This window comes from Haemaphysalis longicornis, unplaced genomic scaffold (genome assembly GCF_048455015.1).
Source record: "Haemaphysalis longicornis isolate Haplotype H1 unplaced genomic scaffold, Haemaphysalis longicornis Haplotype H1 scaffold_2, whole genome shotgun sequence".
Lineage (NCBI taxonomy): Eukaryota > Metazoa > Arthropoda > Arachnida > Ixodida > Ixodidae > Haemaphysalis > Haemaphysalis longicornis.
The window spans coordinates 294,391,703-294,405,650 of NW_027526295.1; the positions used below are offsets into that span (position 1 = coordinate 294,391,703).

At 47.4% G+C, this 13,948-nt stretch overlaps 1 protein-coding gene across 4 annotated transcripts in view; it reads left to right on the forward strand.

Annotated features, from left to right (window-relative positions):
- The window catches only part of LOC144170866 (PHD finger protein 20-like), a 137,551-nt gene extending 124,142 nt beyond the window's left edge, over window positions 1-13,409 (forward strand). For all 4 annotated transcript variants that reach the window (XM_077700897.1, XM_077700895.1, XM_077700894.1 and 1 more), the window contains 2 exons: window positions 1,180-1,453; window positions 11,589-13,409. In XM_077700897.1, the coding sequence (XP_077557023.1) occupies window positions 1,180-1,453; window positions 11,589-11,725 (411 nt within the window). In that variant the 3' untranslated portion in view covers window positions 11,726-13,409. The remainder of the gene's footprint in view (window positions 1-1,179; window positions 1,454-11,588) is intronic.
- The last annotated feature ends 539 nt before the right edge of the window (window positions 13,410-13,948 follow it).

Genomic DNA, 13,948 nt, shown 5'->3' on the forward strand with positions numbered 1-13,948 from the left:
ATATCATCGAGAGTCCACTGTAACTATGAATAAACACCGATACAGTCTGCGAAAGCATGTACCGTTCGCCGTGTATATGCTTCGCGACTTTGCTGCTGAGACACGCTCTGAATTTTTTTTTTTTTTTTTTTAGTTTTAGGTGGTTTGAATATTTCGAACAATAAAAGTGTCGTATGAATCGAATCGAATACCAAAAAATTCGAATCGAATATTCGAATTTTCGAATATTCGCACACCCCTAGTTTTCTCTGTTCTTTCTACCTGTTAGACAGTCTGTTCCTGTAATTTATTACTGATATATAACTTCCCAGACATTGTTATGTTTCTGTTCACCACGGTAGTTCCCTTTAGCACCCCCCACCCCCCGGCCTGCAACACCGTACAAATAAAATGCATGTTGTACGTTCACAATATTAGACAGGTCTGAGAAGAGCCCTGAAGCTGGGTGAGCACCCCTTGTCTTTTTACATTTTACTCCCAGGCCGCATGATGAAAGTACCAAAATAATATCCAAACAGTGTCCCTCAGAATGTAGTATGGGGAAGTGTTGCAGTCTGTGTTTCTGTTGTGTTCGTGCCCAACGGAAGTGCATTCTGTTTCGGCGCCTCTCGACCGCGCGCCAATTAGTGTCCCCCGCAGGGGGCCCTTTCCCTCGCCGCCCCCGACTCTGCGGTGCGATGGACAATGCACGGAGAGACGCTCTGGGACCTTGCTGCAGAGCAGTCGCAAAAAGCCGTGTTCTTGAGTGAATAAACCCTATTTTCAAGTGTGCCCGTGCGTCAGCTTGTCACTTACCGTGCGGACATAAGTTTCTTTTGGTACTTCAACAACCTCAAACACTTCCATGAGTAGCTCCACACTTCTCCAAAATAACTTTTTTCCTGCTCCAAAAATTGCTCCAAATGGTTGTTCATGAGCAGCGTGTATGAAGCTTCATATAATGAGGCGATTAAAAACATTTTGATAGGGTGATTATGACCAGGATGATATCGTTAGGACAGTTGCTAGTGATTAAGTATGATATCGTTGGGTTTTGTTACCCCAAGGAACAGCTTTCCACCACATTCCTGTCAAATTTTACTTCTCCACGTCCGAAACACGAAAGCTGATGTTTCCCCCCCGAAGCGGCCATGGCGTAGCAGGGTGCAGTGCAATGTCGGCCCCTCCACCCTTGTGCAGGACATGGCTGTGGGGGCGCTTGAGGTGGGCTGTGTGGAGGAAGTGGAGGAGGTGGTGAACAGCAGGGACCTGCCCACCGTGGACGAGATCGGCGGCGAGGAAGAGGTTGGCGGTGAAGGGGACGGAGACAGTGAGGCCAGGGGGGCCAGGCAGTCCAGTGGAGCAGAGAATCCGGAAGATGTGGAGGCTGGCAAGGTCAACCTGCTGCTCCACGTGCTCAGCATGGAGGACCAACTGGAGGAGGCCATGAATGCCATGGAGGAGCAGCTCGCAGGTGAGCGAACGGGGGTGGTCTGTGTCGCCCTCTTCCATCAGTCCTTGGCATAACCCATTGCAGTCGAACCCCGCAATAACGAAACCGCTGGGGAAAGCCAAAACTTTCACTTTTGCGACAGTTTTGTTGCCGCAAGAAGGAAACACAGTAAGTGACGGAAAAATTTTCGTGATCGCAGTATTTATTTCCGAAAGCCGGTTATACAGTCGAACACGGATATATCGAACTCCAAAGGAATCGCGAAGTAGTTCGATATATCGATAATTTGAAATATAAAGTATGCCTTTCTGAAAATTATCTGATAACTCTGCACGTAACAGGGAGCTTTCCGAGATTGTGACAAGTAGTAGCTTACCGATTCGTTCTTCGCAGCACGGAAAATTTGAACAACAGCGTGACAGCCACCGCACTTTATTTAACATGAAAAGATTCTGTGAAATTTGCTTGCTTCTTCTTCTGCGTAATAAAATCCACCACATTGTCTTCAAGCTCATGATCGCTGTCCAAATGAGAAAATCTGCCGTTGTATACTTCGCAACGGTAGTGGCGAATCTGAACACTGACGCAAGCTTGGCTGCAGTAGGTGGTTTGGAATGTTGTCAGTGCCGCTAGTAGCTTCCGCTTCTTCAGCACCAGTGATGTCCGCACAGCGTACACATAGTTGTCGGCATTCACGTCGTGTGCCGTTGTGTAATGGCACATGGGAGTGCTGTCAGCTATCTGAATTCACTATCGAGGCCCTCAGCGTCGTCGTCGTCTTTGGTATTGAAACACCTCTCATCTGGAGCCACACAACAAAGCAACTTTGCACACGATGCACTCCAGATTGGCCGGGCCATGGTCATGCTGCCTTTGCCTTTACGTCAGGGTTGATGGACGGTATCACACTCAAAAATTCTGCCTGAAATTTCGAATACCTCTGTAGCCGACGTCTTTTTACCGGCCTGTACCCATCAAATAATGTCGTCGCTAAATCTCAATTTTTATTTTTTTCATTTTTTTTCGTGGCCATGGCTCCAAAATGCATGCCACGTACAAAAGCATGCACCATGCTGTATCAGCTCCCCTGTGCGAGCCACCACTGGTAACCGCTGAAGCACGTGCGGAAAAATGCCAGAAATCGGGCGCTTCTACAGTTGAACCCCTTTATAAGAGACACGTACCGGGGAGCAGTTTCTGTCTCTTATACGAGATGTCTCTTATAAGCAGGGTACCATGTTTTCACTTACTAATCAGACCCTAGTTCAATGGGGGCACCGTATGACTAAAATAAGCTCAAAAGAACGCCACAGCATGTTTCAAAAGATTCATTCTAATTATTGTTTGGTCCCAGAATTTATGAAACTGTTTGCTTCATGACTGTATTTACACTGTTTTTTACAACCGATTCTACAAGCTTTTTTTCCTTTCCTTGTTTGTGGAAGATGAATCGTAGATGTTGAGTTCACAAGCCTGATGAATAGCCAGAGCGCACAGCTTCTTCCGCTGTGTGCTCAGGCTATTCATTACGCTTGTAGGACTCGACGTCTGCAGTGCTTCTTGATTGGGAGCTACACGAGTAGGAGAGCCCGCATGTGTGATCGCGCTCCATCCAATGAATGGCAGTAAGCTTCAACCACTTCTGTCAGTTGCATTTCCATTGGCAGGGCTTCTCATTGTCATTTCATAGCTGACTGAACCACTTTGTGTTTGCTGAAGTTATAATAAATAGCGACTGCAGCTGTCTGTCGTCCACCTGTGTTTCCACAATGGAAGCAACTGCAATTAGTGACTGGTGGCACTGCATCTGAAATTAAAATGTCTGTTACAAGTGGGATTATTGATTAAACTTCAAGGATGACTTGTCTCTTATAACCAATATTCTACATCCAATGTCTGTTATAAAAGAGGTCGATTTAATGGGAAAGATAGGGCAGCCAACCATGTGGGTGAATAGTGTCTCTTATACCCATTTGTCTCTTACATCAGTGTCTCTTATAACGAGGTTCAGCTGTAGTCGGCTTTGCCTCCTCCTTTATTGCCTTTTGCATCCAATCACTCTCCGTGTTCTTACTGCCACGCCGCGTGGCTGCCCTCCATGCTAGCGTGTGAGCAGCAGATGTTGAAAACCATTGAAGCGACACGACACCGCCTCCTCCTCACCGTACGCGGCAGCGCCCGCAAGTCATCATCATCATCACATCTATGCGGTCAGGAGAAGCGCACTTGCAGAGGCACTAGAGGGGCAACGTATATATCGAACGTGGCCGCGATTGGGCGTTCGATACACGCGTACAACAGCGCTATACTTTTGCATGGGATTTTCAAGGGGATGTTCACACTGTTCGATATAGACAACAATTTGATGTATCCATGTTCGACTGTATTACTTTGCCAGCCTTCCTTGGAGCAGATTCACTGCACAGCTTTCAGACTACAAGTGGTTGTTTATTGCTAGTCGTCGGGCGTGCCTAAGAATGACTGAATCGTGTCAAACGCAACGCATCCAAAGCATCCCGCAGGTTCGCCTTCTCTGAACGTCATTTTTATCCTTGGTCCTCGGCCCCGAGCATGCCCAAGAATGCAGTAAAGTACAGCTTATTCTGTTGGCGAACTTTGCCGGACAGTTGCACCTCGTTGCTCCAATTCTCTCCACAAAACCAAGTGAGCACACCTTGTTGACGTCTGGAATGGCCGCACACGAGCTGCACGCGGTTTCACCTTCGTCGGCGCTATTCTCCCTTCCTCCACTTGGGCCACTGACTGTGATGGCTGCCGTATCTTGCAGGGATTAAAACTTCCGCTTTTGGGCTGCCAAAGGCATCTTATCAAGAGCAAGCGTGCCGATCTCCACACACACAACAAACGCATGTGCTCATTTCAGTGGTCACTGCCTAGCGTAGCCCGAGCCAAATCCGGGCCGGTAGTCACCACACTTACCAAAATTGTGTCGCCTCCTGGTGGTGTCGCTGCATGGTCTTTTTAGTAAACAAATATGGTGAGGACTATGCAACCGCGCTGTGGCAGAAGTTTGTTCAATTTCAGTCTGCAGAAAATGCATTTAAAGCACTTTTTGGACACTGTTAGCCTCAAATGGGCAGATAACAAGCGAACTTCCAGCGAATTTCGTTAATGCGGGATCGCTGTGCAAAGCATTTCGTTTCCGAGAAATATGAAATAGATGGGCTTTTATGGACGTTTGCTGTAGGTCCGAAAATATTTCATTGCCGCGGGAATTCCATACTTGTGAGATTTCGTTATCATGGGGCACACGTGGGGGCATGCAGATAATCGGAACTTTCGGGTGTCAAGTTTAACAACACAATATCCAATTTGAATTTGAATTGATTAGCACTATGTGAAAACTTTAAATACTATTGTCCAAGTATCTCAAAGTTCGAAAACACAGAGTTAGTTGTGCCAACGAACTCGTATATGTGAAATTGCGCCTTGTTGAACACAACTAACGTTCAGCATATACTCTTAGCACCAAGTCAGGAGTAGATGGGCACCAGGTGTATCATCCTTTAAGGGCTTGCGATCGACTGCCACAAGCGTGCATTGGCATTTTCTGCTTGTGGCGACAGGCTTTCACGCATAGGCAAGTGTACAGGGAGTGCGGCAGCCTCCCCTAACCATCTATGGGGGCCCCATGTCTGACCCACACCTTTGCTCGGTCAGACCTGCCTCGTCATTGTTTAAAAGTGCAGCGTTATGGCCATGTATGTTTTTGGCAATAATGGCAGCCAAGGGTGTTGCTTTCCAGAAGTCTTCACTCGCCAAGTGGTCCTTGGTTTCCCCTGTACGGGGCTCGCTTGCTTTCCTAGTGTGGCCCCACAATCGGGCCAAGGACCAGAAAAAGACCCAGGGAGAGTATCTTTGCAGCGCTCGTCAGCTCTGTTGGAAAAGCGGCTCAGTGCTTGGCTTAAAAGTCATGGCTACAGCTACTTAAAGAACGCATGCTGAAAACATGAGCATTTATATATTAGGAGTTTTACCATGCATTACCTTCCATTAGATGCATTATAAGCAAGACAAAAGTAATTATATCAGGAGAAGGTGTGCATACCAATTTGTGCCCATTGGAAGCATGCTGCAGGATCATTGTTCAAAGGTTAAAGGCCCAACCACATGCAGCGTGCTTTCCGCATGTTCACGCGTCTACGTCAAATATGCATGGCGACACATGCTGACACGCGAGCAACACTGATGTCTATGCTCATGAGATATCGGAGCCATGGCAGCACAAGAAAGCATCGGAAAGCGGTCAGGAGCATCCGGACTTTCATCAGGGAGATCAGGAATTTGTGATAGCTTTTTGTGAGTTAACCCTTTAAGGGTTTTTGCCGTACATGTACTGCGGCGGTTTTCCGTCCTGCAATGTCTTTGCCGTACGGGTACGATTTCAAGCATCCGTTTGAAATTTCGCGCCATATTAACGATGCATGCTCCCTGGGAGGTGCTGCCACCTCCTGGGACTTACAAGAAGTGTTTGAAATTTGATTGTGCTACCTTCTTGCAGTGAAAAACAGAACTCTCTGGCTTCGGCACGCTACGGCGTCTGTACGTGTCAACGCGTTTCGTGGTTTCAGTTTCGCCACGTGATCGCATCGGAGGTGCGCGAAACTTAATCGGCGCTCGCTATAAGGGGCGGCGGAAGTTGATTTCGATCTATATTGGCGCTGCTCTTATCTTGTTTATTACCCACGCTCACTAGGTATTCTTGCCCTCCTTGCTTGGAACTGAAGTAACCTACTCGGAGACTCTGTTGCGGGGGCGGCGGAAGTTGATTTCTATCTATATTGGCGCTGCTATTAGCTTGTTTATCACCGGCGCGCACGAGTTATTCTCACTCTCCTTGTTTACTGAGTTGCCTTCGAGTTCTTCAGATGCACGGCAAAGCGGCGATATGGCCCAACGAACTGCCCGTTCTGGTGACACCAACCGCGATGACTCTTCCGACTCTGAGCTTGCTCCTATCACCGAGTCTGAATCAGAAGACAGCCTTTCATTGGAAGAAGACATCTCATTTTCGGACACGCGCTTTACGCTTGCAGACTGCGATAAGGCACTGTGCGTAGACCCGTGTTTCAAGGAATACCACACTCTCAAATACTATTGAACATTTTTCAGTTCTAAGTGATGCTGACCCGAAAATACTGTTCCTGATCATTTTTTACCATTTAATCTACTCTTTAGACATTTTGTACATTCCAAATCCGCAATAAACTAATTTGACCACCAGGAAAAGTTTTTCAAAAAAATTCGACCCTCAAAGGGTTAAATAAGGGATCTCTGGTTGCAGCGCTTGGAGTATTTGCACAGGGGTGAGACGGCTGCGCATATTGCGCCTTTCTGATACAATTCCATTTTCCTGCGCCAAGCTGCTCCAAAAGCACGGAAATGGCGAAAATTGCGCCAAACTGCTCCAGAAGAGCCTCAACAGCACGGATTTTGATGCTCATGTCAGTTTCGGCGGGGACGAAAGCCTCCCGCATCCCGGTCACCGCTTTTATCGTCGGTCAATCGCAAACACAGAAATGGCACAAATAGAAAGACTGAAACGAAGCAAGCGATAGCTTCTAAAACTCGATTCGCTTTCCGTCCGGGTTCGCGGAAACGGCCTTCTCGATTAGGCATCGCTGCGGCAACAAACATGGCCGCCGCCTGATCTGGCTGCTACCAACGCGCTCAGTGCGTATCGCCGATATTTTCCCTGGTTTATTTTACGCTATCAGCTGGGTTCTAGTCTATTCATTCTATCTGTTGTGGCTCTGGACAGTAACGTTGACGCGGGGATGTGGTTTGAGGTTGGTGCCAGATTACGGGAAGTTGGGCGGCTCGAAAAAAAGTTCATTGAAATGTGGGGCCTACGACGTCGGCGTGGTTTGTCCTTGAGTGTGAAACGCGGTGCGTGCGTCTATAATCGGGTTCGTGAAGTGAATTTTTTGGCTGGTTGTGCTGTTGTAAAATGCTGAGGTGTTGCTTTGCTTCGAAGCACGATTGCGAGCCTCGGGGATGGAACGGTCGACACGAAAGTTGCGGGCTTTGCTGCGGCGCTGCGACCTGTTCAGGCAGCGCCCAATAGCTGCAGGACTACACGGTTGCCATAGCACGCGACTATAACACTTTATGTATGCAAAGTGAAATTTTATGCCAAAATCTAGGTAGCTAAACAATAACGCTACTCAAATGACCATAGGGTTAACCTGTGCCCCGGGGACTGAAACGGGTAGGCTGGTGGGGCTATGCGACCGTTAGCTCGAAGCTGTTCAACTGTTGCCGTTACTACAGTCGTTTATACAACGCAGCCTGGGATTACAAAAATAATAACTTTAGCATTAAAACAGCAAAAAAACGCCACAATCGCGCAGCCCTTAAATTTGATAAGAGTTTTAGCAGTCCGTCTGTTCCGTCGTGTACGTAGTTACCGTGCTCACCGGGACTCGTCTGGGCACTTGGGCATTCGTAGCCGTAGGGGGATTAGTCCCGCGGACCTGCCTTCGCCTTGTCCGCGCCTCCTCGCCCTTCCGCGCGCACAGGCGCATACCGGTCCGCCAACCCGGTAACAAAGTAACCAACAGAACAGACAGACTGCTAAAACTCTCTAATGTGAACGGCAGTTTTGTCAGTGTTGCGTGCAGGCGCAACACAATATCACCAGTTAGGAAAAAAGTAGTGCAGTTAGTACTTTGCGATACTCTTAAAAACTCTTTCAGGTAAGGCTGTTTGAGTATTTTGTGTATTCAAAACTGATTGAAATGTGCACATGACCCTGCAAATTTCTGAAATAATGATTTTTTAAGCTCACAAGACGATGTATATTAAATGTCCCTAACTGCTCCAAATCAAGATTCTTCTGCTCCAAAATCGAAATTTTGCTGCTCCAAAAACTGCTCCTAAATCTGTTTGGGCTGTCTCACCCCTGTTTGCATGAAGGGGCTTTTCTGCAAGATCAGTGCGTCATCAGCAAACGTTATCGACGCTAGGATTCTAGCGGCACATTCCATTCCATTAGCAGCTACCGTGGATTGCATAGGGGGGACTGGGGATGTGCGATAGCTTTTCTTGACCCAAATAAGGAAGCTTTGGCTGCATGGCTTGTAGTACTTAGCATAACTAGTCCCACATCCGAGATTCGTTCACAAGAAACAAGCGTTATCATTGCCCAAATTTCTTAAATACAGCCAAAACAATACATACCCGACAATATCCGTTGGCAGCTGTTACGAATCAGCCCGCCGCAGTGCTTCGGGCTTTGTGCCGCACTCCTTGACTGTGTGGCGAAGCTTCCACTACGTGCGCCTTTCGAGCAGGCCTCCCTGTCGGTGACTCACGCTTGCAGGCGACGGATCCAAACACGCCGCTACATGCCTGGGAAAGTCCAGATCACTGTTGCATCACTCTCTGCGTGATTCAAACTTTAGCGGTGGCAGACGAGCCATGCAGAGACTTGTCCGAAGGACGCGGAAGCCATTGCAGAAACCTCCTCTCTCCCCCCTCTAGGACTCAGCAGGCGCCGCTACTACCGACCGCTCACGAACTCTGGAAAGCGTGTTGTGTGTGTCTGTGCCGTTTGTGTCGGGTGCACAATCTAGAGGGAACGCTTGTTTTGACCGTTGGCGCTTTGGTTATAAATAACACCCCCCCAAGCGCTGTAGTTCATTCCTGTTTGAGCAGTGAATCAATGCTGCCACTCTGCTCGAGTCCTGTACTGTAACCTCGCCCGTTGGGGCACTGTTCTTGTCTGGCTTCGGCTCATCTCTCACCATGCAGTAAACAAGTTAAGTTTGCCTTCGGCTTCTATTCTTCTTCGAGGCAGCAACGTTGGCAGGCCGCTCACTTCACCACGCTACTACACGCATGTCGGAGGCGACGGAGCCCGGCTCGGGTACGCCTTCCCGTATGCAACAGAGCCTAGCTTAGTGCACCGAAATCTGGGCCACCGCCATGCCTCTTGGCATGGTCAAGAGGTAGTGGAGCTTTTGTTTTGATAGTCCATGGTTCAGATCCTTTTTTCCTTTTTCCCTTCTCTCCTTTTTTTTTCGGTGAGGGTTTCAGTAGCTTTTTTAAAAAAAGTAAACAAAGGGTGCCGAGTACCTTGTCTGTATGTGACGTTCGACTCTAACCTCAGTAGCAAGGCAGGGCTCAAATTTGGTTTGCTTATGCTTATAAAGCAGTTTATACATAACATCAAAGTAGGGCACCCTTATTTTGTTCAGATTTGATGGTGATAACTTGAACTCCATTTTGCTGGATTTCAAAATTGGCCCGCAAGCATTCATAGCAATGAATAAAGTAAGGCGAGCGTATTTTGTATGCCAAATCTGGGGTCCTGATTACTGCATTTAAGGAATGAAAAGTAACTGCTCATAAGTGGTCAAAAATAACTTTAAAAGGATGGCAGAGTTCATACAAACGTGTGTCCACCAATGCACATCGATGCAGCAGCTGATGCGCAACTTTGCCGGTCTCACCCGCCCTCTCCTGTGTGTCTGCGCGGTGCCGCCGAATGAACACCGACGCTCGTGTGACGCATGATTTTGCGTCCATGGGGTTAAGGCTTAACACTACTTTTGCTTGCACACTTGTGATGAAAATAGGGGGTGTGCTCATGATGCAGGTGTTGAACTAATTCATGTTGTTTACGGGCATGTTAGAGCTTCGCTTGTGAACAGAAGCTGCTATTTCATGACTCAGTTGTGCTGCAAGAAAACCCTCTTTTGAAGGCATGTTTTGTTTGGGCCAGACAAGTTGTCTTGAAGGGGGGTAGCATGGGTGCATGTAACACAGGTAAGCAGGGTAGGTCTAACTTTCTGTTTGCATTTTACCTCCATTTGAAGAAATGGCAGTTGCAATAAATTTTTCAAACTATATTTCTAGGTGGTACAGAGACAGCACAGCTTTTAGACTAATTGGGGATATTATCAGCACCAGATTCTAAGTTCGCCTTGGTTCTTTGTACAGATATGTCTAACAATGTTCTTTCGCATCCACAGTGGGTGCTTCTACCAGGAGGAAGTAGACAACTTGACTCGTTTTTAGGACTATTTTGTTCTCCTGCATATGCAGCCAGTGCTTCTCCACACCCCGGAGCTTGTCTAGCACTGCAAGGAGTTAGTGAAATAGAGCATGGATATAGAATGAAAGCCTAATATTGTGAACAAGGCTGTGCAGATTAAAGGCCACGCATAGGTATTATCAGATGCGAGCTGTAGCTTCACAAAGGACGAATTGAATGACATGCACATAGCTGTCTTTTCTTGGCAGCCCCTGTTGCTTGACCGGGTGCAAAATTGGCTCAAGGCTGTCCACAAGGCAAGGGGCAGGTGTCGAGGGGGCCACTGCGCACCATGACTACGATTTCAAAAAATTTTAGACTTTTTGAGCGCACAACTGCAATGGTTGGGAAGAACTCTGGCTCAGCGCACTTTGAGAAGTGGGTGCGTGGATAATGTTCTTTGTATCTGCAATTGTTCAGATGCTCTTGTGTGACAGTTCCCTTGGCAAGGAAGGGAACATGCGAAAGTATGCTTAGGAATGTCGTTGACACTGAATCTGATTAGCGGTCGTAGCACAAGTTGAGAGCGGGGTCTACTCACCCGGTCGGTGCAAGTTACTCGATCTTCAGCTCGTATCGTGAGTCGGCACCACTGTCACAGTGGTTGCACGGAAGATTGCAAGGTCGATGGATGAGCTGACTGCGATGGGTCAGGTTGGATGGGGTCGCCTTGGGAGTGGTTCTCGCAGGAGGCGGTCTCTTAGCCTTCAACCCAGCGTCCGGGCTAATTGTGACTCATGCGCCATATTCTCCCCTGGTGAGCCTGGGGAAACATTACTGCGTTGTTATTGCCCTAGCAACGCCACCGCCATGTTGGCCTTGAAGGCGTTATAATTGCCATGGCAACAATGCGAGGGCGCGCAAGGAAGGGAACATTAGCATTTTACTCATTACAAGAGACACTCGAAGGACCCAGGAAACATGTCCCTTGTAACCAAGGCTCCTTGTATGCAATGTTTCTTACGGGGTGAACATTATCAGACCAACCAAACGGTTTCCATTCAGATGTCTTTTGTGACCAAGTGTCGCTTGTAACGAGGTACTGTAGCCAAAGTTGTGTGCTTTCTGACTGGGCAACTTCTCATTTGGCGACAGTGCTCGAGGGTGACGGCTCTGTCAACGGCACGGATTCAAGCATAACGGAAGAGGAAGACATGCTGCGGCTGAAGTTGTCCCTCAAAGGACTAGTGAAGGACTTGAATGCAGTACACCGTTTGACTTTGTTTCGGTGACTGGGACATTGTATTGTGTTGCTGGGAAGCAGGTCAAGAGCTTTGCAAGTTCGTTGTAAAGTTGTATAGTACACTTTCATTTGTGTGCAAGTTATCGCATCATTACCATGGCATTTTGTACTGCCACAATTTTCATCTTCTACACAGTCATTCTCGAACATTTATGTCTGACTAATTTGCTTTGGGAAGTTGCATTATCTGTAATTGTGACGTGTTTATATAAGTTGGAGTTGTAAAATTTTTTCAAAATTTTTTATGTTCTTTTTTTGTTCTCCCAGTGCAAGGCACACCCTCTCTGCCTTTGTGCATAGCTCTGCAAGTGTACTGGTTAATAAAATTAAAGCTCACTTTGTTGCTTATTGGCAGAGGTGAAGCTGCGCAACAGGCTGAGCTTGACAAGGGAATTGTGCCTCAGCGGCCAGCTCAGATGTTAGCATGTATCATTAGACGTATGCTAATTTTCAGGGAAATCAAGCTATCAGGCTTGCTTGCCACAACGTTTTCCAGGAAATCCTTGTGTCCAGCAGTGGCATTTAGGGCAAACTGGCAATTTCACCAAAAAAGCAAAAATAAAGTTCATTTCACTGTTGTGAAAGCAAGTTTTCACAAGTGTGGTTTTTCAGTTATGCCAAGTGTAGCTAGTGCATTTTCTATGTTGCTTCCATGCCAAGAGTTAGTTGCCGACATGCATAATTTGTACTTCGAAGGTGAACATTTTGACAGACTTCTGTCTGGTTGGGAAGTTACTGAACTGAGGGTTAATTATGCTCCAACCAATACATAGATAAAACCCGACGTTTTGAAGCCGGCTCGGCTTCTTCTTCAGGGGTGACTGGGGCCACGCTGCAGCTGCGTCTTATAGTCTTTCACTTTTTCTGGCCTCGCACAAAGCCCTTCTCTGCAGCATGCAATCCGTGTGTGTACACCGAAGGGAGAGTGCCAAGCGAGCGATTAAGGTTCGAAGCCAAGCCGGGTTCGAAACGTCGGGTTTGGTCTATGTATTTGTTGGAGCATAATTAAATCTCAGTTCATAATTTATATTTCCCTTTTTTTTTCATTTACTTTTTTTTATGCGAATGTTTGCTTTTTGAAGAGAACAGGGTGCAGCTGGCCTTGTCAACAGCAGACACTGGGGCTGGGTGTCGAAAGTGTATGAGTTCACAAAATGCCACTGTAGGCCATCTCTGCCTGCAGCGCCCTGCTAGCTGTTGCATATTTTAGTGAAACTGGAATGCACACACTACAGTGTGACAGCAGTGAATGTTAGCAACACAGCTGCATCCCTTTCAACTTCTAACGTGCTGAAGCTACACCCGGTCTATTTGGGCACACCGTAGGGGAGGGCTCCGGAGTAATTTCGACCACCTGGGTGGGGGTATTTCACACGCGCTTAGATCTCTACACACGGGTGTATTCGCTTTTTGCCTCCACTTGAAATGCAGCCGTTGTGGCCAGGATTGAACGCGGATCCTTGGGCGCAGCTGCACAACACCTCATTTACTGAACCACCGTGGTGGGTCCTTCCACATTCTGCTGCAGTCGTCACCTCTGGTATATAGCGGCACATTGGCTGTTTTCATAAAGCTCATATTTGCACAGGAAATTCACTGTTCTGTTTTTTTGTTTTGTTCTGGCAGAAATAAAAAGATCTGGGAGCAGTAGTTATTCTTCTGCTTTTTTAAAACGACACACGTGAATTTGTCACACTTCTATTTTTGTTTGCACTGCATGGACGGCTCAAATAAACACCCTTGTCATCAACAAAGCAAAGAAACGTCTGCGGGGATCGCAACAACTACAGTGCAAGGGTGCAAAACCTTTCTTGTGGTGTGATTGGACGATATCCAAAATGTTAGCTCATGCATGTGCACCTGCGTTTGTGTCAATGGTGTTTTTTCTTCCGGACAAACTTTAGCACTGTTAGCAACGAGCGTATATGTCGGGATGTACTATCACGCCCAATTTGATTCGCAACAGGCGAGCGGCCGCCGCAGCTGCTCCCCGGGATGCGGTGGGGCCTTGCAGCGAAGCATTCGAGAAGTAAAGGGAGAGGGGTCAGCTGATCTGTTACCCATCGGCATCCCCGTTGTGCACCATTGTTGGCTTCTTTCCTTTGCGGCTGGTATAAATTGTTACCTCAAAAGTTTTCGGGGTGGCTTACCACATCGCCAGCGATAAGTTTTATCATTAGCTGCGATGCTCTTATGCGCATTTGTGCAAGCC